The sequence below is a fragment of the Pygoscelis adeliae genome, unplaced genomic scaffold, assembly GCF_000699105.1.
Source record: "Pygoscelis adeliae isolate BGI_AS28 unplaced genomic scaffold, ASM69910v1 Scaffold106, whole genome shotgun sequence".
Taxonomy (NCBI): domain Eukaryota; kingdom Metazoa; phylum Chordata; class Aves; order Sphenisciformes; family Spheniscidae; genus Pygoscelis; species Pygoscelis adeliae.
The window spans coordinates 4,806,648-4,834,528 of record NW_008824939.1 but is presented as its reverse complement, the minus strand read 5'-3'; the positions used below and the strand labels follow the sequence as shown (position 1 = coordinate 4,834,528).

At 35.7% G+C, this 27,881-nt stretch overlaps 1 protein-coding gene across 1 annotated transcript in view; it reads right to left on the bottom strand.

The window, feature by feature from the left end:
- DYNC1I2 (dynein, cytoplasmic 1, intermediate chain 2) overlaps positions 1-27,473 on the bottom strand; it is a 30,314-nt gene extending 2,841 nt beyond the window's left edge. The window contains exons 1-14 of the mRNA XM_009325437.1: positions 27,453-27,473; positions 26,264-26,381; positions 24,184-24,298; positions 20,674-20,764; positions 14,884-14,999; positions 6,027-6,116; positions 5,600-5,762; positions 5,408-5,507; positions 4,756-4,881; positions 3,653-3,799; positions 3,211-3,324; positions 2,701-2,834; positions 1,539-1,683; positions 555-695 (exon numbers count right to left, since the gene is read on the bottom strand). Coding sequence (XP_009323712.1) covers positions 555-695; positions 1,539-1,683; positions 2,701-2,834; positions 3,211-3,324; positions 3,653-3,799; positions 4,756-4,881; positions 5,408-5,507; positions 5,600-5,762; positions 6,027-6,116; positions 14,884-14,999; positions 20,674-20,764; positions 24,184-24,298; positions 26,264-26,371 — 1,590 coding nt within the window. The 5' untranslated portion in view covers positions 26,372-26,381; positions 27,453-27,473. The remainder of the gene's footprint in view (positions 1-554; positions 696-1,538; positions 1,684-2,700; positions 2,835-3,210; positions 3,325-3,652; positions 3,800-4,755; positions 4,882-5,407; positions 5,508-5,599; positions 5,763-6,026; positions 6,117-14,883; positions 15,000-20,673; positions 20,765-24,183; positions 24,299-26,263; positions 26,382-27,452) is intronic.
- Between the last annotated feature and the right edge of the window lie 408 nt (positions 27,474-27,881).

The following is a 27,881-nucleotide window of genomic DNA, read 5'->3' as shown; positions in this document are numbered from 1 at the left end:
TAAGGTGGTGAAATTTAAGTACTGAGTATCTGTCAGGTTTTTCCTCTCACCTATCTCCAACAAGTTTAAGTCTCGGAAAAGATTTATACTATAATTAAGTTTATAACTCACACCAGAAAACCCAAACATTCAATTCTCTAAGTTTAGAAACAAAGTACAATTTCACTGCAGTATTACTATGGCAATAGTAACGATAGGAACAATGGTGGTGTGTGGGTACCAGGTTTGTTCACACTGTTAAGCTATAGGCTGCCAAGGCCATATTGGGGGAGGTCTATAATCACTTTCACAACATGGATCAGTGTTACACCAACAGACGTTTTGCACTCTTGTTACAGGTAAAACAATTTAATTACTGCTGTTATTCATTATGAGGAGTCATTTGAGTTACAACCCCGTAATCAAAGAATGATATCTATTACACAGAAACCACTGGAATTACAGAATATTTAACAACAAAAAACCAAAACGCTATGGTAAACTCCTGACATTTTTTTTTCCAAGTGTACAAACACTCTTCCAGCTACATTTGGCTATTAACCTGACTGCCTCACCTCAGTATCATTGTTGAGATTCCACAGGTCAAGCCTGCCCATCCCATCCACACAGGCAAACAAGGCAGGGTGAGTTGGAGACCACATCACATCATAAACATAATCGGAGTTGTCTTCAAAGGAGTAGAGAGGTTTGTTATTCTGAAAAAAGCAAACATAACAATGCAATACCCAAACTCTGCACTTCAAAATTATAAAGCTAACGGGTAAAGCAAAATACAGAACTTCTCAACAGCATTATCGGCAATAACTAAAAAGTGATTCACATTCTGACTTACTTTAAAAACTGCCTCTGCAAAAAGCAGCCAAAAATTAATGCTATTATTAAAGGGATGCTTTCCAAAGCATGCAGCCTTTTTGCTGGCTGCTACTATAAAACAATCAATAGCAAGCCAATATTGTAAGAGATTGTAAATTTAATGCATTAAGAATCTTGTAAATCAAGCCAATGATAATTCAGTGACAGCACTTCAGATTATTACTGGGAGATTCTTACTCTGCTTCCTCTGCTTTGCATTTCTCAGGGCATCAAACTAACAGAGAAAGAGGTAATTCTGGCAATGGGCGTGATAAATATTTCAATTGTGAACCTCGTGGAGTTTAACCGACATCAGTTTTGGTGCTGTCCCTTAGTCCTCCACAAAATTGTAGCAAAACATTTGCCTTATGCAGAATATGAAGTAACTGATTTTACAACATGATTTACATTTGATTACATTGTAATCGTTGTTGATAACAAAGAGCAAAAGGATGAACAGAATGGATCAGAAGTATACAAATGATGTACAATCTGGAAGCAAAGCTTTATGTTGTTAACTACAGTTTTGTTCATCAGCTGTCTCCTCTTTGCAGGACTGTTGCTAGGAACTAGAGAACTTCACGATTTGACTTCAGTAAACTGAAGTTTCTTAAGTAGTTTACGCTATAGCACCACCTTGTGTCAAGGACTACGAAGAAAACCACTGAACTATCTATTTAAGTTACCTTAGTTGTCCAAAGCTTTACTGTCCAGTCAAAAGAAGAGGTGACAAAAAGATGTGAGAAGTCTACAGGTCCAACTGCTGCATGGCAGTTGATACCTGTGATTGGTCCCTGGTGTCCTTCAAACATCTCACTGATTCCAGCTTTGCTGTTTTAGAATATATAATCAAGGTTAATTTACCTGGAAGCCATACATCTGCAGACAGAGACAGCACTGAAATGCAATTTAAGTATAGCCACAAGAAGATTTTGCTGCTTTGTATGGATGTTACCCCACCGCAAAAGGCTTCATCACAACAGGATCACAGAAGACCAGGCTTGAATATGGACCTTAACTTCAACATTTATTTTCTGCTAACCTTAGGTGCCAAAATATACCATAGGGAGAAGAGGCTCATTCAGCAGGTACCAGTCCACACATTTAACTACATTGTTCTCCAAGCAATATCCGAAACTTCCATTCATGCAAAGAACAAAATCCCATCCTCAGGAATGCGCATAAACCTCCCACTGACTTAAGAGAAGTTGCGTGTACCTTATGGCACAGAGTTCAGATATAAAACAGTAACAATATATCCCTAATAGTCTCCTATCAGAAGTGATGAAAAAGATGGGGGGAAGAGATGGGAAGGATGTTACACAAAAGTGATACAATTTTGGGTATTTTGGAACGAAAAAGCTGTGCAGCAAGGGTGATGTGTATTTGAGATGAAACCTGGACACTCAATTATATTTAAGAAAGCAATTGATAAGATACAGTCAGACAATTTCAAAATAGATTGAACAGCAGGAGAAAAGCTAGCCAATTTAAGATTTGTGCGTGATGTTACTGTACAATTATCTATGGAACCGATACAAAGTTTGGAATGTTCTGCTACAATTCAAATGAATAAAACCGCAGTGACCTACGCTGCCCTCATCAACACAAACAACTCCTAGTCACTGAAGACAGCATAGTACCAATTCAATATTCCAACTTCTCCTGGTTTTAATGAAGCTCTTACTCAGGAAAAAGTGCGCACTAGAATTCATATACAGCGGTTTTGAACTCCTTCAAGACAAAGGAGTAGACATGCACTACAAATAATTTTAGGAGTGTAAAGCATGCAGGGACTCATCCTTTCACTATTTTTATTTCCTTTGAATAATTAAAGTTTGTATTTACCTGCCATGACGGCATGCAGTGTACACTGAGCCTTCTTCACTGCCAACAACAAAATTGTTGACATCTCCAATAGGGAAGGACATGCAAGTAACAGCCACAGCCTTGGACTGTTTGTGAACCAGCTCCATGCTATCCTGTAGTGAAAATATCGACAACTTAATTTTTTTTTTTTTTTAAAGTAACATCTACAAAGTCATTTAGATTTTTCAATAGTAGGGTTTTTTTTTTTTCTTTTATATTTTACTTGTACAGAATTGGGCAGGAATAAGAGTGTTATTTCTTGTTAAAATTGTGTTCACCACTAACACAAGTGCAGCAAAAATATACAAAAGGATCAACAGACAATATTTGATTCCACGAGTGGGGAAATATTTTATCAAATACTTATCAAGCTACCTCAAGTATAATTTTGTGTGTTGGGAGAATGTTTATTACTGCTTTTTAGATTCATTAAGTTTTTAGTATCTATTCCAGATGAATATATTGTATGTACATTCAAAGTTATCTTACCTGCGGTTGGGAAAGCATGTCCAGACTCCAAGAGCATATTTTCCCATCAGTTGAGATACTAATCAAATTATGAGCATTCTGGGTCCCAACAACATTTACACAGTACACTGGGTGCTAAGAAATGTAAAATACTATCAGAAAAAGGAATTTCCAAGTAATAAGCAATTCTGGTATAATGAATATAGTCAAATATACAACCTCACCATTTAACAAAGCATTAAAGATTGATCACAGTATGGTACAAAGAATACTCCCCTATAAAACTGATACTTGTTTTTCTGACACTTTGATTTTTATGAACAGTCCGGTTCTTCAGTGATAGCATTGGCAAAATATGGACATAAACATTTAAGCATTATCAATCAAGTGCACTGGACAGAGTTTCCTAGAGGTTAAATACATCTCAACAGGGAACAGTCCTTGAAGATATTTCACCCCCTACCGTGTGAGCAGCAGCCGAAAGTGGAGTTCTCTGCACTGGGGTTCTCTTATTGCTGCGATTATCCCATAGCACTATTTGGCCTGAGTACGTGCCACCCACCACCAGGTTGGGATGAAATTTTGCAAATGTAGCTGACATCACTGCTGACTGGAAGGAAAAAAAAAAGCAACAAAATACACAAAAAACTATCATTCAACGATGCTATGTCTAAAACTAAAGAAAATGGGACCAAATACCAGAGCAAGTTCTTTGCCTAGATTTATTCGATACACTATTTCACTGTCCAATTACTTAGGGATTCACAGATCCTTTGTGAACCCCCAAACAGTCTTTTAATTTGTATTCATAAAATGAAGTTTTTCCCCTCTTTTCTTTCATATGTATACATTTGTATTCCTCCCAGAATAGTCTGTTAGCAAGGGAAGGTCCAGTAATGCACAAGATTTTAATAATGTTTTGCCACATTCTGTGGTCATTTTCTTAAGAGAATGTACAAATCCGTTTTGATACAGTAAAGTTACTTTTGCAATCTGGGCTTTGACAGTAATCTGACAACATGAGATTAAATTTTGATTCAACTATGTAATTTTTCAGAATTATGGCATTTTGAAAATAAAGTGGCTATCCCAGGCTTGGCATAATGGAAGAGATTTGCATGTTTTTATTTTTCAGAAAACTACTAGAAAACCTCCATCTGCCTTTTTCTTGATGCATATGTTTCTAGTTTTCATCCTTGCTCCATCTCCTCAGGCCATCTTCATTTTATTCAGTAAACTAAACTCTAGTAGTATACAATCCCACTCAATCCCTTTACATAAAAACCTTCTTTGTGGTTCAACCATTACACAAGGTTTTCTGGTTTTTAAATAAATTAAAGTAAGAAAATGAGTTCTCAAACAAGACTGAATTCTGAATGATGTCAGAAATTCTGAAACAGAGTAATGTTTCTAAACTGAAATCTCTAGCTATCAACATCTGTTTGCAAATACATATGGTTAAAGTGAATGCCAGCCCAATGAAATCATCATGTTGACAAGCATGAGGAAGGTACTTGTCCAAGTTCATCAACATAAAATCTTTAGCCTCCTGAGACAGAATCGTACCTGGCAGTGAAAGACATACTCTGGGGTAGTTTTCTTGTACTTCATATTCCATACGAGGGCCACCCCATCAGGCTCATGAGGTGCATCCTCATTGTTGTTGTAAGAGGCTACAAGTAACTCTGGGTACTGTAAAATAAGTGAAAAAGACTCAAAGTAAGCAGGATGACTAGCTAATGGTCCAGATAATCATAGAATCTTTGTTTCCTTTCACCAAAATAGGGTTAAAAAAAATACCACCAAAAACCAAAAGCCACGTTACGTTATATATAAATGAGAAATTGTCAGTTAAAACTGTAATTCTTTCAAATTTAGCTCATAAAACAGCATTAACATACTTGTCCTGTCTTTCATCATAACTTGCTTTTAAATGTAAAACCCAGTACTTTTAAGTGAGCTTTTTTTTTAGTGAAACTGTTACCTCTACAAAGTAGTCCATAAACCAGAAACAAATATTCCAAAGACTTTCTTCATAATACAAACACTTGGCTACTTTTCACAAAAGACAGCTCTGTTTACTTTTTGCAAACTGTGGAGCATGTAAGGAACGCATTTAGAAATATAGCCTGTATCAGTTGTACTTATAGAAGGGTCAAGCGCATAGAACTAGAAGAATTTACAAAGGTAACTGCTTAATGTAAGCATTATTTTTTACCTGAGATGACCAGTCCAAACAACTGACAACACGATGCTTTGACCAACGTTCATCAAAAAACTGCCTATTTAAGGACAGTTTTGCTCCTGCTTGAATCTCTCTATAAAGGCAATTAGCAGATATTAATCTTAGATCACTTTTTCAATTACAACTATTGCACATTCACAGTAAAGTATACAACATTCATGTTACCCTTCTTTGTCTTCTAAGTCTCTTCCACTGTAGTCAAAGAAAATGTTGATTTGCTCAGAAAGGGCTCTTTCGACAATCCTTGTGGAGTGGTCAAAGAAACTTAAAAATTCTTCAGAATGCAAAATTTGTTGTTTTTCCTCTTCTGTAAGTTCATGAGGGGCAGCTGGAAAAGAATTATACATATATTCTCTGGATGGCATACTTCCACCAATTCTTTCCAAGAAAAAAAACCAGAGTATTTATCATGATGTTGGAAAATTTGTTTCCTAACATCCATAGATTTTAAATACATTTTTATATTTTATATTTTGCTAGCTGATTGTTAAAATGTAAATCAAAATAATTTCAACTTAATGGAAAGAAAAGAAGTTAAAAATTTATTGATGCCTTTCTTTACAGCACACTCAGAAGTCTTGGTGAACTGTACCTTCTTCCTCCTCCTCTTTTTTTAATGTTTTTTCTTCCTCAGGTTCAACTAATGGTTTTGGTGCAACCACATCATCTTCTTCTTCCTCATCTAAGGAGAAACATTATGGTAAGTGTCTATATTTTTAAAGAGGAACAGTAATATTCCATATGAATCTCAAATAAGCTGATGCAAAATGGTATCATTTAGCTTCAAATGGTTATATTTGTAAAATGTAGTCCCCAGGATAACATTATCTCAAACCAGATGATCATTGGAACAGTGTCTACACCTGGATTTTAGTTGCACTAAATTATGTAGTTGTATAAACTGAAATAAGACACATAAGAAATTGTAAAGAATCCAAAGTGGAAATCTCTTACAAGCATTTATGATTCCACACAAAACCATGTGGTGGATGCATGTTCTGTGTAACATACTGACACATTAATGCTGCAGAATAAAGAAAAATCAAATGTCTAAAATAGTCTACAGAGCAGCTGCTTACTTGTGATCTGAAACCATCAGAGTCTAATGGGTCTCCACATGGCATGAAGATGGCTTACATTAGCTTTCAGGTTGCTATTCCGAGAGGCAAATTTTGCTAAAGATAATAGCAGGGAGATTACATTTTTTCTGTCATTCTAAATGCAGGTCTCATTACCTGTATCATGTTTGGCAATGAGAACTTTACAGCAAAATGTGTTTTCCCTAATTGCAATGAGTAACGTAAAAAGTTAATGTTCAGGAATACTGACAAGGTTTACAGCACTTTTTTCATTTCTACATTTTATTCTTTGAATACTGTAAACCAGAAAATAACTTTAAATTACTTAGTGTTGTGGAATATGCATTTCCTGGCTTTTCTTCATCCACCTTCTAGAATATGCTTCTGAAAAGACTATTTTTATTGGTTAAACAGCTATGTCATCTGTCTATAAGGGAATGGCAGCAGGAGTCTGCTGCATGCCTCATCACAAGTAATGAGACAGTATTCAACAGGGACTAGGCTTGTTTGTTGCAGCCATCTCCCTGACCCATGTTCAAAGTTATCTAACAAAAAAAAAAAAGAAAAAAACAATCCACATGCATGCACACACAAAAAAAAGGGTGGTCAAGGGATGGGAACCAGCTGCCAAGCCATGGTCCCAGCAGCCAGGCCAGCTGACTAGATAGCAACAACCAGATGGTACTGCTAGGATTGTCTCTCTGCTATGAGGTGGCAATGGGATGGCACAACATTTTTCTGCCTGACTGCTTCCAATCATGTCTTTCCCCAATGGCAAGCCTGTGCAATTACCAGCACTCCAGGAGGTCTACAGACAAGCCTTTACCCTGCAAACAAAATACAGCTTGTAGGCCATACCAGCTGCCAAACCACACACATAGTGATAGGTTTAAAGAGGTCTGAAAATCTTTCTAACTCCATAGTATAAGCAATAAAAATATAACTGTACCTGCAGGAAAGAAAGCTTTAAATGACACTGTATAATGCACACAATAATACAAACTCCAACTTAATCAAAATGATAATGACGTATGCCAATCCTACATTACTTGAAATTGAGCGATTTTTACGTTCTGACAAGTTTACAGAACTAGGATAAATGGCATGAATGATTTCAATATATGCTCATACTTTTGAACCAAATGGTGAAGGTTAAAATCTTTCCTTTCAAGGGCCTCAATCAGCCACAAAGGAAAACAGTAATCACTGTCTTTTCAGCCAGCCCAACCGCATTTGTCAGCCCTTTCTCCGTCAATGCAGCCAGAGCAATCAACCTGCCAAACATTCAGAATGGAAAAACAATCTGAAAATACAGGGTATAATGCACCTGCCAGTGAAAATGGCCATTTCAAGAAAAGCTAGTGATCTCAGTGACCCTGCTGAGGAGGCGGTGGTGCAAAGGGGAAAGAACGCGTAAAAGAATTCTTAGTGATCTCCACTCTCTTGCACATTGACACTTCCTTACAAAGCATGCCAATTACAGCTTTTGTGCTACTTAAAAAAAGGCAAGCTTTTTTTGGCAAAATAATCATGCAGAGAAACAGAAAGACACTGCTCCTTTTTAGATGGATTCACTTGTACAGCGGGCTAGTAATCTGAAAACTGTATAACTTGTAACAATTCTAAAGAATGGAATTCTTAATGTCAAATCACTACAGGTGTGAACACTGATTAATTAAAAAAATGTAATATGAGTTAACACACATGATTTTGAGAACAACAAATACAGGACCACATATTCACATTACAGCCACTTGGATAAAAATCCCCCTCTTGTTCGCCCTGCCAATCAATCTTGCAGATTTAAATGATGCCTTCAAATTCAGAAATTTGGTTTTGGGTCACCCTGGATACATTATTCTAGCTTTGAAAGTCCCAAATTAGAAATTTCAGCCCAACCCCCCATTAGTCATACTACCCTGATTCTAAGTACCATTTTCAGTGACAGGAGTCAAATTCTTGTCAAATGCAGATGGTCAACCCCTTAGTGCTAAGTGACCTTCTAATCTACATATTTTATTCAAAAGATCATCTAGTTGATTGCTCCTGCCTTTTAATGTTTGAAACATAAATGGCATATATTATACAGAGATCTAAATTCCTTCATAGTACTTTCACTGCATACAGCCAGCTGATATGACTGCATTTAAATGCAGGATACAGCACTTATTTTAATATTCTCAAAGTATCAGACTTGAAATTGAACATGTCATCTCACTGTGATTTATCTGTAACTACATAAATCTAAAACCTTCTCTCTAAAGAAAGAAAAAAGTCATATGCAAACTTTCTCATTAAGGGATACGGAGAAAAAAACAAACAAGAAAAAACAAACACAAAACAAAAAAACCCCACATATACCAAGTTCTTGACCTCATTATCCAGAACTAGGATGCTTTCTTATCCAAAACTAGGATGCTTTCTCACAGAAGTTTACAATCAAAAAAGGCAGCATGAAACTGTTGGACAACATAAGAGATAAGAAATTTTTGTTTTTAATTACTTCTCCTGTCTCTCCTTTATCTTAAATTTATTTAATAACAGACCAGGTGCTGGTATTCACAAGGAATTGGCATAACAATAATATATTACCCAGCAAACACTGAAAGATTGTACTTACTATTTCTGAAAGAGTTCCACGTCTAGTAAGTCAAGAACCCATGATACAGTGGTGTACTGCATTTATTTCAAGTCACCTACATAAATTTGGAAACCTTAAAGGCACTGTCTAACCTCACCCTCCTTATTCATTATTGGCTGTTATTGTTTTATGCCACTTCAATTGTCAGTGTACCAAATACAATTTCACATTTAAAAAAAGGCTGCTAAGACTTAGAAAAGTCATAGAGCCATGAATACAGGAAATGGGACTCTATGTCACATCAATATATTGATGAATATTCATTATAATATGCTAAGGGATTAACTCCATGTTATTTCTAACAGGCAGACAGGGTATCTAAGGTTACAAACTGAGCAGTAAAGATTGCATAAAAATAGCAGCTACTTTAATAGCGACAAATTTCTGGTCAATGAATGCTAAAAACAGGTTTAATGAACCACTGAATTTTTACTTTGAGTTAACATCAAAATTGTGATGTGTTTTGGCAAGACAGAAAGAAAAGTAGTGCTGTAAATTAGGCTGCACCTAGCAATAACACTGTAGACTGAAGTTCCAGTTGTCTGAGTAATCTGTTGCTGCAGAGTAGGTTAATCAAAGTTAAATCATCTGTGAAATGGGTGGCTTTTGTTAAGCCGAATGTCTTCATATCAAGTTTTCCCATCTATATTTCACTGTACATGTACAGGATAATACATGAATATATAAGGGTCCATTATTTCTTTTTAAAATATTAAAGTGTAAAAATGCTACATTCACTGTAACAGCATTCAAGAAGCAAATCCTATACACCAAATTGTTATCACTCAGCTTAAGTCAGAATTAAAATGACAAAAATGCTTAATATTTTCATTCTGTGTCTTGGAGACTTTACCAGACAATAATTCCTCAAAGAGCGGAACTAATGCAATAATACTGTCTGCAGTTAGTTGTGATTGCACATGCACAATATTGTACAGCAGCACTAAACAAGTATCCCATTAGCCCAGGAAAAGCCTTAATTGTGACAGCTGAGCAGAATCATATTCCCCTATATGCCTACCTTTCTTTGGATTAACTACTTCAAGGACTCATAACACATCTTTATTGGGCATACTGGTGATGAATTTCTTTCCGTGCCAATTTGAACAATACATTAGCAAATCACAAAGGAAGAGATCAAACAGTATAGTAGAGAGCAGTGTAGCAAGAAGTACAGGTAAGAAAAAAAAATTAGCACTAATGATTACAGTACTCTGCATGGTGGCCAACATGGAGCCTGCAGAACATTAAGACATAAACCAGAGTTCACATCTGAATTGCATCTCTGTTGCTGAAACTGCTTCTGCTGCCTGCTAGAAAGAAATGAGTGTATGAAGGGAACACAATTTCAAATGTATTTTCAGAGAGTAGATCTGAAAATCTGCTGCCTGATAGAACATGCCAAATAAAGGCTAAATAACAGCCCTAATAACCAGTTGACCACACTAACTAAAAACCATGTCCAGCAAAATTGGACGATGAGGGAAGCAGGCAGCAGTGTTATACACAGCATCATGGGAAGTGAGAAATGGATTTAGATAGTAGAAAAGGGGATGGCAGAACAAGGATGCTGGGGAATGGAGCAGCCTAAACACAGGATGTTCATGTTATGATGGTGACAAAAGTTATTAAAGTGTAATAATGGCATAGAGACGTAGACACTTAGGCTTATTAGTTATGAAATAAGGGACAACAGACCAAGTATGGCGCAACAATTTTATCAAGCCAAAATAAATTTATGTGGTCCCTGAACAAAAAAGATGGCCATCATTACTGTATCACAGAATGACAAAAACCCAAAACCAGAAACAGGACGTGCCAAGAGAACAAGGCGGGGGGGCGGGGGGAGGGAAGGCAGCGTATTTTCTCTGCTGAATTCCTCAGAACAATGAACCATTTCATGATTTCACTTCATTTCTTTTACATAATAAATACAGCTGCTACAGAAACAGTAGGGTTAGAAGACTAAGGCTATTGAAAATTCTGGAGAAAAAAACCCAGAAGTTGGGGGGGGAAGTACTGAAGACAGACACGCGTCAGTATTTTCATCAAAGCAAGAAGTTTGAAAGCACCAAGACCACCACCCCTGACACTATTTCTTACTGTTTTTCTCTCCTTCTATATCCTTAGTCACTTACTTGTATACATGGGACCTTGAGGAAAAAGCAGCTGTGGGTTACACCCATCATACAAAGAGCCCATAAAACAAATATTGCGGATTTACCTTCTAATTCTACTTTGGATGTGGGCATCTTCCTATAAGAACTGTGAAACATGTTTATTAATTTCAATTAATGGGGAAATTTAATATTCAGAATACAGTGAATGACTTCCTGCTGCAAAATACTTAGCACTCTAAAGATGACTGGATCTCTAATCACAGAGCGAAACCGATTTCTAGGAGAGATCCTGATTTTATTGTTTTACAGTATTATAAAAAGAATCAATCTTCCCAAGACAGGCAGTTTCTCAAATACTTCGAGGTCATAATAAATCAACATATTAGTACTGCAATAAAATAATGGAAATTGTGAGAATTGTTAGCACGCTGAACGCCTCCACCTCCTAAGGAAGCTGTCACATTTCAAAATTAAGAGCAGGGCATTGTATAAGAGACAAGGCTATCTACTATTTTGGATATAACACTTCAAAGGGGTGGGGGTGAAGAAATGTGGAAAAGTCGTAATTCCAGCAGTGATACTTTTTTGTCTTAGCATAAAGAGTCTATAGTGCCACTAGCACTGAGGTCACATTCTAGTTCTAGCATCTAGGGCTGCATGCAAACTGGCCATTCTTTCATTACAAATGGAGAGGATCACTGGCTCAAAACAGTTTCAGCTAAGAAGCCTCGTATCTGCAAGACAGTGGGGGTGAGTTACTTCATATTTGAATATTATCTAGGATGGTGCAACATGTCTGCACTATACAGAAACATGAACATACAAACTTAGTCTACCTCCCTTCTCTAACTACGGAATTTTCCAGTTTTGGATTTCTCAACTACTAAATGCAGTCTTTTCTATCAACTTCTGAGATGAGTGACCTTTGCATTTTAAAACCAGAACTGTTCAGGTGAAAGGTACTCGTTATTTAAATTTAACTGTTTGTTACACTGAATCTAAAACAGGCATCTCCAAAGGCCAACTTTAAGTTGAGGACATGAAATCTCCCCTATGTAACTGTCATTTTGTTTGTGTTGCCATAAATATTTCCATGACAATTAGGAACTGTTTTAGGAAGTAGGGGAAGACTGGTGTTAAACTATCTGTCCCACCAGACAGATTAATTGTAGCTTGAATGTTTCCCAATTCAGGTTACAATATAACTACATAACCATTGTGGCACACAGAAGAGGAACTGTTTTTTTAGGGGGTTTTTTGTTTGTTTGGTTGGTTGGGGTTTTTTTTCCCCAAAATCTGTTAGCACAATTCAACCTACAGCACAAGTGGACCTAAACCTGCAGAATGACTGCACAGCATATCTAATAAACCTGCTTCTATTTTCCTTTGTTCAAAAGCACAGCTCCAACAACATTTTAAAATCTCTAAGAAAGGTCCAGTCCACTTCCTTTTATAAGAAAGTGTGAACATTGGAGCTAACCTAGCTGAGATGCAACTTGTTGCTGTACAAGGGAGCTACTGAAGGTTACTTGTATGTGTAAATTCAGTTGCAAGCTCAACTTTCAAGTGTACTTTGTAAGATTATCTTTAGTTTACAGTATACTCAAGAAAATAAAGAGGCCCCTCAGATTGTGAGAAGAAACAAGAATCAATGAGATAAATTAAAATTAGATAGAGTGTACCTAATTGCACTCTGAAAATTCAGCATATTGCTTGTCCATTGTCTTAAAGTCTTCAACATTTTCTTCCCATAATCAATCTCTCACCTACTGACTCTTTTTTTGGAGGCAGCATGATTTTTTTTTTAAACCCATGTCCTATTTCAGATGCCATCATAAATTGCAAACATACAGCTTAATTATGAATGTATTTAGGCAGTCTTAAGACAGACCTTAAAAAGATCCTCAACACCGAAATGATGAAAAAGCATCTGTAAGTGACTTTTGTGAAGTACACATATATAAAATAAGGATGATGGCCCTCAAGAAAACAGTATTATTTTTAAGGTGGAATGGATCAGGAGACAACATCTGTATTGAGAGAGCTTTCTGGTAAATGCAGAAATACAGATGACCATCTTTCCAGCTCCACTACAGTAAACCTCAACTACAGCCTATCTACTGAGTGTAAAAATAAGATCATACAATCCCAGGCAATTTCTACTGACAGCAGGCAGCAGCAGTAAAACTCTTCAAGCACACAGACTATGAACTAAGTCTTCAGATTCCATGAATCTGACAGAAGGGAGGAAAAAAACCTGAGGGATTAAAGAAAGGAAAAGGTAAGGGCATGGGAGAAATGAAAGCAGGAAAACCCAAAAGGCCTATCTGTGCAGGGATACAGATAAAATGAAGAATGGAAAAGAAACGCAGTTAGAGGAGAAGCATATCCTCTGTTATTCTGGCTCACTGAATAATTAAGTTTGAAAGATCTGGTTTTTGTTCTGAAGACACACCAATCTTTTATACTGAATACCCAGAGATAAGAAGGGAAGAAACTTCTCAACAAAACATATTGTTGCAATTTACTTCCTTTCTCTTCCCTCCCCTTTCCCCCTCACTTAATCTCATTCACAGTGTCATTTGCATCTAGTTAAACCTGCCAAAGTGACTTCAAGACACACTCCAGACAAGTGTGGCATATTGATGTAGACTGGAGCAACAACAACAATTCTGCATCACTTGTTTTATACTTCACACTCTAGATCATCTGTATTACGCTTTCAGGTATATTATACAGTTTCTGGAAACACCAGCATAAGATTTCAGTTGAGTATTCTCTTAATGTTTTAAAAAGTGCTTTTATCTCCTTGCATAAACGCCCCAAAGTTCACATATCAAAGAGCAGGAAAATGCAAAATTATGAATGTAGAATTAGGTCCTAAAATTGCTAGCAAAGACATACTCAAAGTTAGTCATATTAAACAACTATGAAATTTTGTTGTAGAACTACATACAAACTAGGTCAAGATTAGTATTTTCATCTGCAGCTAAATTCAAGTGTTTCAACATGGAAAGCAAATTTATTAGCCAACTATGTTTTCTTTGGAAAATTTTCTTTTTTGAAAAGCAAACAAATCATGACAGAAGGAAAGCATATGTTCAATTGCTGAGAACAGAAACTGCATGGGTTAATAAAGAAATTAGTTCCTTCTTTTAAATCTCAATGTATAAGCTCCAGGTATAAAAATTCAAATTCCTGAAGAGTGGGGGGGTGGGGATGTTTAATTACTAAGTTTGTTGTAAGGATACACAGCCTTCAAGTTGTGTGTGGATTCTTAAGTATCATAAATGCAAGATATATCCCACTTTTATTTATCAGTTGTCAGCTAATTAAGCAATTCAGTGTCTAATCTGAACATTTACTAGGAGTGAGAAAATACCATGTATTAGTAATAAAAGTAATGTTAAACAATATGCAAAATGACAGTAACACTCTTAAGCAAGACCTGTATGAATTTAATAATTGAATTTATATCAATTATCTCACATATCAACCTTCTTTCTAACTTAAGTTTCAAGATCACAAGTGCTGGTTCTAATTCAGTCAGTCATCATTATTATAATTAAAAAAAAAGAAAAATAACTTATTACTAAGGTAACCATTCACCTTCCTTTGGCTGAGTCATAACAGGTGTTTGCGTCTCCTTTGTATATGTAACAATTTCTCGAGGAGGAAAGTCAACTTGTGTAATTTTGGCCATTCCAAGTTTAACAGGTCCACGTCTAAATAAAATTAATAGAGAAATCAGAAAAACTATTCAACTTTATGAATTACTTCACATTTTGCCTAGAATAATACCCAAGTCACCATGTCACAGCATAGCTTAGTCAAACTTAAATCCAGTGGAAACTTAACTCTGAAGAAGTCACATGATTATGACTAATATTTTATTATTTGAAATCAGCAGCTATTTATAAATCTGCGAGAAAAAGAAAGGTATGCAAATATATATATAAATATCTGGATTATAGGATATAATTTTAAAGTTTTGCTCTTTGTGGTTGACTAGGGTACTGCTACATATATGACATAACCCTATTTTCAGTGGAACAGATCTGCTCACAAGTCATGTTTGTACAGCAATGGTTCTAGGATTTTAAAGCTTAAACACCAGCTTAGTTATTCTGAAGGAAAAAGCATTTTGTAGTCCTTTTAACTTTGCTGCCCTTTTTTGTCTACCTCTAAGGTACTATTTAGAATGCAGAACTGCAAGACTAATCTGAAACTCACACACTGACAAGTGATTTATCCATAATACATTACTGCAGAATACAAAACTGAAAACTTCTAAGCTTTCTGACTTTAGCTTATGGAAGATCCTATAAACGCAGATGTAGCTAGTATCAAACTACAATGCATAATGTACTTCCAAAAACCACATAACATTAATTCAGTCATTGTAACTTCCTATAAAAGCTAGTTTCAGTATGTATTGTAGTAATACTGTAATGATCCAACAACAATTTACCTATATCAAATTTAGTTTCTCATTATCCACCCTTCTCCTAAGATAAAAGCAAAAGAGAAAAAGAGTAATCCCTTTTGAAAGGTTTTGGTGGGTAGAATCATAATTCTTACAGCACGACATGGGTTTTAATAAGTGCTTATAATGAGCTACAGCTTTTATAAACATATTTATAAGAAAAGATGGGAGTCACTGTTTTTAAATACAGTTATTCTAAGTTTTTTGTTTTAAAGAAATGACTTTTTAAAGTTTACATTTTGCCAAAGAAAGACTCAAAGAAAAACATTAATAAGCAAGTTTTGATCTTAGAAATAAGCATCTTATGTATATTAAATAACATAAAAATTTCCTATTGCAAGCAAACTGCACTAAGTCTAGGGATAGTGAATTTCTGCTACTCACAAAACAGTCTCTTAGCAACAACTTGAAGTCTTAAAGAAAAAATAAACTCTTATACTTATTATCCATAAGTACATGAAAGAGGGAATATAAGAAATCTATGCAATACCCCAGATCGGAATCAGAGTGGAGCTGAAGAACTGATGGATCAGTATCCCAATGCAGCGTCCTGATACCCCAGGTTGAACAATCATGCAGCATTAGCAAAAAAGGTCAGAGATTAGTGAAGCAAATACACACTATGAAATGCTAGAGTTACAGTAAGCTTACAGTTATTTCATTGTTCACAAGAAACAAAGCAATGTAACATCAGTTAAGGGAAATTCAGCAACCATTCAGGGCAATAATACATGCAGTAAATACAAAAGTTAAAAAGCAAACACAGAATTCAGAGCTATTAGAAAAGAATTAAATTATTTTAAAGATTGAAAGTTAAAGATCTGCAAAAAAACATAGCCTTTATGAGAGGCAAATGAAAATATTTTAAATACTGACAAGAACAATTAAAAACTTCAAATTCCTTTTTAAATCTGTTCAGATTTGTTCATGTCATATTAAGACAGATTTGTTAACGTAATGCAGTCTTGCCCAGAGCAGTAAATATGTGGAGGAAACTGTCATATTGGTAAAGGAAATGAGTCAACACATAAGCCTTTTGGTAAAGGGGCAAAAATGCATTTCCACTGGGATAGAGAACTACTAGAGTTTCCAAGATGTGACATTGCAGTAATTATGGGTTAAGCACTGCCTTGGGCTTATAAGTGTCATCTGATTTAGAGCCAACTCCATTTAAGATATTTAAATCTCTTCGAAATAGTGGGCTTTATATTAATAACACATTTCAAAGTCATGTGGAATAATGAACAGAATAGATCCATTTCAAGTCACTTTTGTATCAGAAGAAATACGAAGGGGGAAATAAATCATCCCTCTCCTTTCATTTTTAGCCTTCATCCCTTCTCCACAAATTTTCATTTAGTCTACTGTCTGCTATCAGGCTTAGGCAGAATTTTAAAAACAAGCTTATAAGAGAGAGATTAACAGACGAACATGCATGGTTTTTCTGGAGTTCTTAGATGCTATTATATTTTTTTAAATAATATTTTATAACAAATAAAAAGATAAAGAATATGTAATATTTTACTATGCTAAGTCAATAAAAAGTAATTTTCCATTTCCATCCCATAGAAGGTAATGTTCTTATAAACCAGGTGCAGAACTCCTAAAGGTAAAGACAATCTCAAAAAAGTACAGGCAATGCCATAAAAAAACCTCGAATATGGGTGTGCCATGCACTACCTTGTTCTTGTAGAAAGTATGCATTAGAAGAATAATTAACTCTAGTTTAATTAAGAATTACAAGTCCACTGTCTTCATATTTAGCAAATCATTCTACATAACTGCTATTGCATCCACAGCAATAGCTTAATATCTCAAACTCTAAAACCCTTCCATATCTTTTGTGCATCAGAAAATACACCATTTTACCATAAAGCTAATTATTTTGAGTATACTTATTCTTCAGGTCTCTGCTATTTTTCTTGACCGAATAGATTTAACCTTGGAGTTTAATTTGGTGCCTGAGACTTCAAGCTGGATATTGCTCATATATTGTTCAATCATGCATTTAAAAAAAAAAAAAGAAAAGAAAGCAAAACCAAACCACCACCCCCGCCCCAACCTTCATGTTGCTTCTGCAAAGGATGACTTATCTACAGATCCAAATGCTGCACTACCACAATACTTGTCAAACAGTTTCTCAACTTTTTTCAGTCCCACTTGAGACCAACTTGGGGAAAGGGCTATGAATTTAAAAGGCTCCAACTTTTGTGCCTGCTTAAGACCTAGCCCTTACTGAGGTTTCTTTCCTGCTTTCAAAGCATTTTTTTGACTTTCAACAGTTGCTTCAGTGGTACCAGGGATAGTCTGCCTTTTAAAATAGTTCAAGTCAACAAGCAGTACAGGATATACAGTTAAGTCTTCCTCAGATTTTTTTTTTTTTTTAAATAAAGGTAACATTACAAGCTTCAGTGAACAGAAGTTCCTATTCTTCCACATATGCCCAAACTGCTCTGTATCCAGGCATATTCCTAATGCTTCCTATACCTCTAAAAAGTATTTTCTGCATTTAAACTAATTCTATGAAGCATCCACCTAACCTAAAAGTAAATCAACTGTATTAATTTCCAGTCTTGAATTTATATACTTAACTCGGGAAAGAGAGAGAGAGAACAGTATCAAACTGGGAACCAAAACTCTTTACTGATGAAAATAAAGCAAGACGGATGGAAGTAATAGCAGGAACGCAGCCTGAACACTGCTCTACTAATTACTAAATAAGTAAAGTTACTGGCAAGATTCAGCATCATAGAGGAGAAAAGACTAAACTAACAAAGGAGATCATCTTTGTAAAAATATAGTTGCAGCATGCCCAGAGAACAAATGGCCACAGACCACAAAAAAAGAACTGAAATAATACACTAATATGAAAGGGTTTTTTTTAAGATTGTCAAGCATAGTGGAACAACTTGGGCTTTCTAACATATCTCATATTGATATGAAAGTCACCTGTGAAATGCCAGGTAAAACGCTAAGGGATATCGCACAGTCCAACTTTTCCCGTTAACTTTCAGGTTCAAGTGTATGTGTACATTAGGAATGCTGTACAAACTTGTACTAGTAGACTAGGATATAGACATCTGTTTGCTAGGGGAGAGGAAGAATGTTATCCGGTGGTCAGAGAATAAGCAAGAGGACTCTAACAGTGACTCTATATAGCCTTCAATTTAGCTATACATTCATACCTCCACACCTTCAAGACCACAATCTTTTTATGCTTCCACGTCTGGGAAATTGTCAAGAGACAGATTTAGTTTTAAAGTTTGCAAATGCGTGAAGTTATAGAAGCTTAGGATACGAGTTTTCTCAAGGCTTCATAAGAAAATGTACGCATACAACATTATGTTAATATGTCTGAGGAACACACAATCAGAGAGCACCGTATGCTTATGAGATGGAGATAAACTCAGTACACAATATGGCGTTCAATTACAGATATGTGGCCTACACGTATTGTTTCATATTGAATTTAAATTATGTATGAATGGAAAGAAATTCTTGGGTTTTTTAAAACAAGTCATCATCAAATAATTCTTGGTTTTTTCTTTTGGACAGTAAATTTAAATGTAAAATGACAATTCAATAAGCAATAATCAAAGATTTCAAATCATTAAAAATTTGCTTATTACTCAGTTAAGGAAAAATTATACTGGTTCTTTATTAACATGACAGGTGAACTTCAATTGCATAGTGAATAAGCTACACACAAGATCACACCTGGGCACTGTTAAAAAAACCAAAACCCAAGAGTGGGTTCATATCTGCTGCCTGATGTATTCTCTGTTTTAACTTAATGGCTGCTGCTTAGAAATAAGCACCTTGTAACCTTTGTTCAGGTCATTAAAATCTTGACTATTTTCAGATTAAGACTGTATATAGTCATGCATGTATAATCCACACACATACAAGACGTTACTGCAGTCTTTTTAAAAAACGTTTCAAAGCAGTGTAAGTATTCACTCTTTCTCCAAAACTAATACTCATATAAGCACAAAAGTAGCTGATGATAACTGCTTTAGTAACTGTGCTTTAACTAAACTTTTATCCACAATGCATACTCAGTAATTTTTAAGTACATGAACTTAATTTGTTGAGAAAATATGTTATCAGTATTAATAGGCAAATACTGCTCTTATTCGCAGACTGTGCAAGGGAAACAGTAGAAATACCCTTTGGAAGTAGTGTTTCCCACTTTATCACCCATATATCGCCACTTTGAATTCCTAGTTTAACAGAAATATTTATCTGACTCTCTTTAGAGCAGCATTTCTCAAACTGTCATGCACAAAAAAATGGTCAAATAGATGAAGCAAGTACTGGAACTGGAAAAAACTGTGGCCATACTAACATGGTGCTATGTTTTGGCCAAATGAGAGAGATTGTGAGTAGTATAGCTGTGTTACAGGGATGGCTGCAAGGTGAAATAACGAGAAATACTGTTCTGAGTAAGAAAAAAAAATTAAAATCAGAAGCAAGGCAAAGTTGGTAGACAGTATCTTTTATTAGACCAACCAGAATAGAGGGAAAAAGGAAATAGCCTATCATTCATACACACCCTCCTTTAGAAAAAGCTGGGAAGAGCCCAGAAGTTGGACTTTTCCAGTTTTCTATTGTCCTGAGACATTCATGTTTACAACAACATTACTGCAAGACATTCAGATTCATTTTACTTTAAACTTACAAATTTAAACAACTCCATGTTAATGTTGGCAATTTCAAATTAGTAAGTGTAGTTGCATTTCAAATCTTGAAGTAAAGTACTTCTGTAAAACAGTCACTGTTCACAGACTCAGTAACACTGTAACCTCATATTATTATATTATAATCAAGTAATTAACCTTGATTTCTTCTAAAGCTTAATTATTCAGAATATGAGTATTAAGCGAAGGAATATGACAAGGAAAGTGACATACCTAGATCCAACAGCGCCATCACCAGAGTCCTGGCTTCCAGCCTCACTTGGCGTACTCACAGATTTGGAAGACGGAGAGGTAGGAGGAGGGACTAAATAGTGAAACAGACAGGTATCCGCTGTTACTACTCGCAGAGGTTGCACAGCTTAGGATGTTTTCAAATTAATTTAACATGAAGTATTAAAAAAAAAAGTGATGGCAAACAAAAAATACATGGATGAAAATGAACAGTAGAAAGAGAGGGGAAAAGACAATGTTAACAATTCATGATGGATTTTCATGCAATTGTTTGGCATTTACGCATCTGGTGCGTACAAAAAGACATGGAGGGAAAGACATTTAGGAAAAAATGAATTGAAAATATATTTTTAAACTGAACTTCTGACAAATGATGGCATCAATTTTCAAAGGGTAATTTCCACTAAATCATGTTGCTTAAACGTAAAAGGAAGATAGTTGTTAATATAGCTTTGACATCAGGTTTTCTTAAAAATTAGACATTGAATATATTTAACTGGTAATTTTCTTTCAAAATATATAATCACCGAAGCTTGGACCAAAAAAAGTGGCTTTGTCATACAGCATACTGCTGGTTTTGTTCTAGTTTGAATCAAATCAATGTAAACCCTGTGCATTACAACAAAGTTTCTGATGTTGGGTTTTGGGGGATTTTTGTGTTTTTCTTTTTACTTGACAAATAGTCCAGTACTGTTATATTGAAACTTTTTCTTAAAAGTCAGTTCATTTTCAGCATGTAGATGAAGATTGCAATTACCGTTTAAAAAGCAACATGTTTTTTGGAACTGATATATAATAGGGAATGATATCATGCAATCTGATACAAACACAAAGTTATTTTGATATTTCTTTCAACTTTTCTTCTTAGAAATAGTGAAACTCATTATTTAATGAAACTTAGGTTTATGCTTAAGAATCAGGGTGTGTGTTGAAGGTCCTTACATGCTTCATTTTTCAGCAACATGAAAAACATTCATAGAACACATTCACTCTTTAGCAACCCTTAAAAAGAACCTTTAACCATCTGAACACAAATTACGTATATAAATTGGTATCCACTCTGTCAGGGGTGAGGCAAGGGAGAATTCTGAATTTAGATCTGCAACATTTCTAGAGAATTTCCTGAAATCACAAGTATACTGTGAATTCTGAAGAATGTTTCCATCCCATCCCAAGACACACATGACTCTGGTTGACAAAAATTCTACCCTAAATTTACAAAATCCCAGTGAATACTTCAATTTATTAAAAATTCATTCCTCCTACAAGAGAGACTTTTATATTGGTCCAGAGTTATAATTCATAAATTCACACATACACACACTTACACTTTATACATATATCTATATAAATATAGGTGTATATATGAGTGTATATATATTCTTCCAACTCATCATCGCCATCTACTGAATAACTTATACTAAAGGAAATGCCCATAGGCCTTTATATTCCTACATTATTTTTGAGCGTTATCAGAAACGATGACATTTTAATGTCACCCTTTCTTAACTGAAGAGGTGACATTAGAAACATATCTTGTCACCATTTACAAAGTCAGTCAGCTCTATCTAGCATGTAAGCATGGCCAAAAGAATTCAGTAGCTTAGTTTTGATGCTACAGTGCCCTCTTGTGGGGCACACTGTTTTCAAGAAAGTCTTCCCATTAGTGATGTGAAACCTATTTAGAGACCAACAGTCTTATGAAAAAACCAAGTAAAATTCCACCTACCCCAACAGAGGATGAAACTATAACACCTTCTTGAAAGTTATTTTGGTTCACTAAGTTATGGCTTCTTATATAAGAAGTATGGTAGATATCAAAAGCATACTTAGATTATTAAGGTCCCTTCTCCCATAACGGAGCTACCTCTCTCTGGCAGTTAACAGGACTGTATTAGAAAATAGTAATTGCCTTAGGAATTTTTATGAAGGAATCTAATCTCAAGCTATCCACCTATACCAACAATGCGAGTTTAAGCTATCTGCACACCAAGCTGGTCAGCTGTGAGTTAGCTTCAGTTCAGGCTAGTACAGATCACTGTACTATCATACTTTGCCAGTGTCCAGTCAGCAGACACGAGCCTGTGCCTCAGGCATGCTACTGAGAGGTAGCGAGTAGGACATTTCAGCTTGACTTAGGATCCAGATCAGATCTGGGTATTTTCAAAGGGAACAGAATGAATTCCCTGAGAATCTGTGTACGTTGAAGGGTGTGGTTAAGTAGATGCTTAATAGAATTAAACACAACACTCGCAGGGTTGTGCCCGGGTCTTACACGCCAGCACCTCAAAGAGCTTTTCACAAACAGCTACTCTAAGTCTATGCAATGACTTGCTTTGAGGACTAACTATCCTGTGGTTTTTAGATTCTCCCACAGATTTAAAAAAACAACAACCATATGCATTTCTGCAAGAGTCTCATCAGCTGTCTTAGCAAAACCTCACACAAGAAAGTGTTCAACTATTAGTATGCCAAACAAAATCTCCAGTAGGTAAGAACAGATTACTTATAACGCTGTACGCTAGTACTAACATAGCCCAAATGCAGCCTCTAAACTGTGAGAAGAGTTCAAGCTACTAAAAATGACTGCTGAGGCTGTTGGAATGGGAGCAGCTTATAAATGGTGTTTATTCCGCATTCACTTTTGAACACTTGAGGACTATGCAAGAGCAATTATGAAGATATAGTCACAGATACACTATATCCATAAAAATTATTTTTTTATTTGCAAACCCAGTTGAAATAGACCCTCATCATTGAGCCAAACTGAAAAATAAGTTTTAAATCCTTTAGATTTCAGAGCTAGAGACAAAAAGGGGAGTTGAATTATCACACTTTTCGCTTTCTTCTTCCAGAGAGATGTAGCTACGTAAAGGCAAAAAGCAACAACCAATAGGCTAACCCATCCAAGAGTGGCACAGATATGAATCATCACCCTTGATAGTTAAATTTTATACTTAGCCTTGCTATTACTCCAAAGTCAGTCGGGTATTTGAAATAAGGAAAATTAGGGTGTAAAAGATGCAGAAAGGAGACAAGCCAACTCTGCACAAAAATATCAGAATTAAAATCTGGCATTAAGAGAAAGGAAAAAAGTAGAGAAGAATAACGTGCAGGGAAAATAGGGGGGAAAAAAAAACCAACAAATACATGATATTTATATATTTTACCTAAAAGACTCCAAATAATCCACTAAGTGTAAAACATACCTTTTACAAAATAGTACTAGTAATGTGTACTGAAGCACATCACTTGACATTTATAACAGAGATCATGAAGGACAAAATAGTACAAAAAACCAGACATGTATACCCCAAAAATAGTGGCCAGAGATTTTTCATGCTAGTTATATAAATACCACAATCCTAACAAACAAACCAACCACCACCATCAACAAAAAAAAACCAAAAAACAAAACCACCCCCCCCCAAAAAAAAACCCCAAACAAAAAAACCCCAAACATTTATCTCAAACTAATATTAACATTCCTACCAACAGGAGACTCAGGTGTTAACCCCATGCTCTGAAGTAATGCTTCAGCTTCTCTTCTCTTCTTTTCAAGATCAGATTCTTCTTGTACAGGAAGAACTTCTTTCTTCTGATCAGTCTAAAAATAATTCAGTAATTAAGTTATAGCATTTAACAAGTATTAAAAACTGTTTCATTTATTTTTGAGATGTCATAGGTTTTTTTAATGCTACTGAAGCTTGTCATCTTACAGGTTAGATATTTGACTCTAGTAATTCTGATGGTCCTTTCTGTAGATAAAGTAAACAGCAGACAGGAATCAGAAAATTTTGTAGCTTTGGTACTGTCTTTAAAAGACATATATAACATGCAAAAAGCATCTTCTCATTTGACAAAATGATTGACACTTCATAAGATCAAGAATACCTTTTTTTACGCTAATGCTAAGCACTGTAAAATGCAAAGACTGAAAAACAAAATATATCATATACCTGTGTGTAAAAGTATTTTAAAGACAGTCATATTGTTCCGACTTTGAAATGACAGTAAGTGTGTCAAAGAAAACGCTACAGGGTTAGAATGACGGTAAGAGATACCCCTCTTTGGTCAAGAAAGTATTAGGGCACTTGGCTAGATAGAGCACATGCTAAAGTCTGTAGCAATTAAGAAAATATGTATAAGATGCAAAAGTGATGATTGTCTATGTGTACATTTTAAACTATTTTTTAAAACAAAAACATCAACAAGCTGTTTAGTGAGAAAGCTTTCTTCTGAACCTCAGGTTTCACAAAAAAAATAGGAAGTTTTTAAAAAAACCACTTTGCAGTAACTTCAGGTTTACAGGGCAGTAGTTTTCTTTAAATTGTGTTATTATCTGCTAGATTTCACGCAAAAAAAAGAATAAAAATTACACCCCCATCCTCATAATTTAGAAATAACACAAGCTCTACTGTGAAAGACGCTGAACACTCCATGCCTTTCCACACTCATTTAACTGCTCATTCAATTACAGAAATATAATTCACGGCTTAAGGTGTTCACAGCTCAGCCATTGGCAAGTGAATATTTTTATAAATATAAATTGATGATACAAATACAAGTCTTTAATAGAAGCAGCAAAATCTAGACCAAGCTATTCTATCCCTACGCCATGATTAAAGACTAATTGCTCCTCCCATGACTGCACATTATGCTTCTAATCTACCACACAATTCCTTTTAAAAAAGCAATTCCCAAATTTTAGAGCAAGTTCTCAACTGATAAGCTATTGCATCACACGTGAAATCTCAGATACAGGCAATGCATTGTTACAAGATCATCAGAACATAATTTGAGATATTTCCCTCTCCTTTTTGTCCGAATCATGTAGCTGGCAGCTGCCCAGTCTTCAGGCATATGCTAATGTAGAAAACCTAAGAGATCATAAACCAAAGCACAGAGAAGTCTTGAAAAAGTATCCCAAACCACCAAAACATTCCAGCAAGTTTCATTTATGAGGTATAACTGGCATTCAGGAGAAACATAGTGATAAATCACTGATTGTCACATACTTCAGCAGAGAGAAATCCAGAAGACTTAACAAACGAAGTCTAACACACAAGTAGTATACACATCCTGAGTGTTGCTAATTTTAAAATTCAGGCTAAGGATGAGTCAAAGAGTAGAAGAATGTAGCACATTGTTTGGACAATAATAATACTGACAGTCAGACAATTCATATGGACATCCTCAGAACTGCGTTTCAGAAATGAGTTCTCTATATAACACCATTACAACTCATTAAGCAGAGCTTTTGTGCAAGACTTTACAGTGATTTGATTAATGATGTCCCATGCACACAAGTAGTTTTAGAAATCCAAACTTTATGCAAGTGTAAGATTTTTTTTTTTTTTTAAATCCAGCTTACCATATGGATAATTCTAAAGAAAACAATAGGTGTTTGCTCTTATCAGAAAACGAAAGTGCTACATTCGCATCAGCAACCGACCATTAAATAGACACTCCCTGAATAACATGTAGCACAGGACTAAGTGATCCTACCCTTAAATTCTGGGCAACTTACACATGCAAACAGTCAAATTTCAAAGAGAAAATTATTTCTTACTTCTTTTTTCTTTCTTTCTTCCTCCTTTCTTTTCTTCTCCTCTCTGATTTGAGCTAATCGTTGCTTCTTGCGCTCCAACTCCGCCTTCAGTTCACTTTTGTCAGACATGGCTGAAACACTGATCAACAGAAATCATGCTGCTGTTTGGTTTTGGTTTGGGTTTTTGTTTTGTTTTTTAAGATAGCAGCCTTCCTTTAAACAAGCTATCATTAAAGGAACTACACTAGCTTACTAAAACCAGAACTGTGAGAAGTCTTAAAATAATAATTTAAAAAAAAAAAAACCACATTCCTATTTCCACATTTCTTTCACTTAACACATTCCCAATACTAAAGGGATTGATTTAAAACAAACAGACAGAACTATGATATGGTGACAGCATCCATTCCTAAGGTAGTTCTGATGCTGTTTGAAGGAACTGCTTTGAAAGAAATGTTCGGCACCGAAGATGGGGCTATCTGATCTTGCTATAGGATTTGGGTACGGCTACAGAGCCAACTACGAGACCGAAAACAGCAAGGAGAGTACCAACACGAGATCTATCTTTTACTTTTCACCTCAACAGCCTAAATATTGGCATGCTATAACTTAGCTGTATGTAAGCCATATATCCTTCTACATACAGTTGTAGGATTCAAAATACAGATTTATTGAAAGATTTAGTAGGATTACTATAAATCGCAAGGCAAAGTAAGTACAAGTGTGATGGCCAAAAAAACACTGTAAAATACATGCATTATCATTTTTTTCCCCAAACTTTTTGTACACTGCTAAGAAACTGGTGGATCTTTTAAAGACAAAAATTCTACAAAAAGTTTTGCTACATAACTAACTCAAATACAGACAAGAAAGTCAACAATAAACAAAAGGTGAAAAAAAAAACCACTTCAGAACTTAACAAAGATTTAGAACACAGGTATGAGAGACTGTGTGAATGAGCTGAGTGAATAAAAGCTTAATTTTACTGTTTTTAAGCAAATCAAAGTCAGTAAAGAAAGTGCAGAAGTGGTTCTACAACAGACGAGGGATCTATAAATGCTTTTACACTAAGCTTGGTAACAATGACACCGGATTAAGCATTAGTAATATAACTATTCACTAATTCAAAATTAAGAATACCTGCAAGCGTTGGCATAGCACATCTAAGCACAGAAAAGAATGCAAAATTATGCAAGCCACATACACCTACCCCAATATACTTAGTGGTATGTACATTGGAGTAAATGTGTGTATTCCTCCATGTTGTCTACAAACATTTAAGTGCTAATAGATAAATAAATAAAATCTATTGTCCGCATTTTAAAAGGGCATTCCCGTGTCGCTTTAAAACAGCACTAGGAAGGAGCGTTGTCACCACACCACGGATTCCCGCCCCCCCCATGCCGAGCCAGGAAAGCAAAGCGGCACAAACTGAGCCACCCCTGAGGAGAGGAGCGCCCACCCCGCCCAAACTTAACATGAGAGCGGTACGAACCAGATGCCGCCAGGAGCAAGTTCCCCACCCTAACCCAACACGGGCCGTACCGGGGAGGGAGCCTGACAGAGCACTCCCACCCTGGCAGGGCCCTACCACACCCTGAGGCCCGGGAGGAGAAAGCACTGCCAACCCACCCCCCCC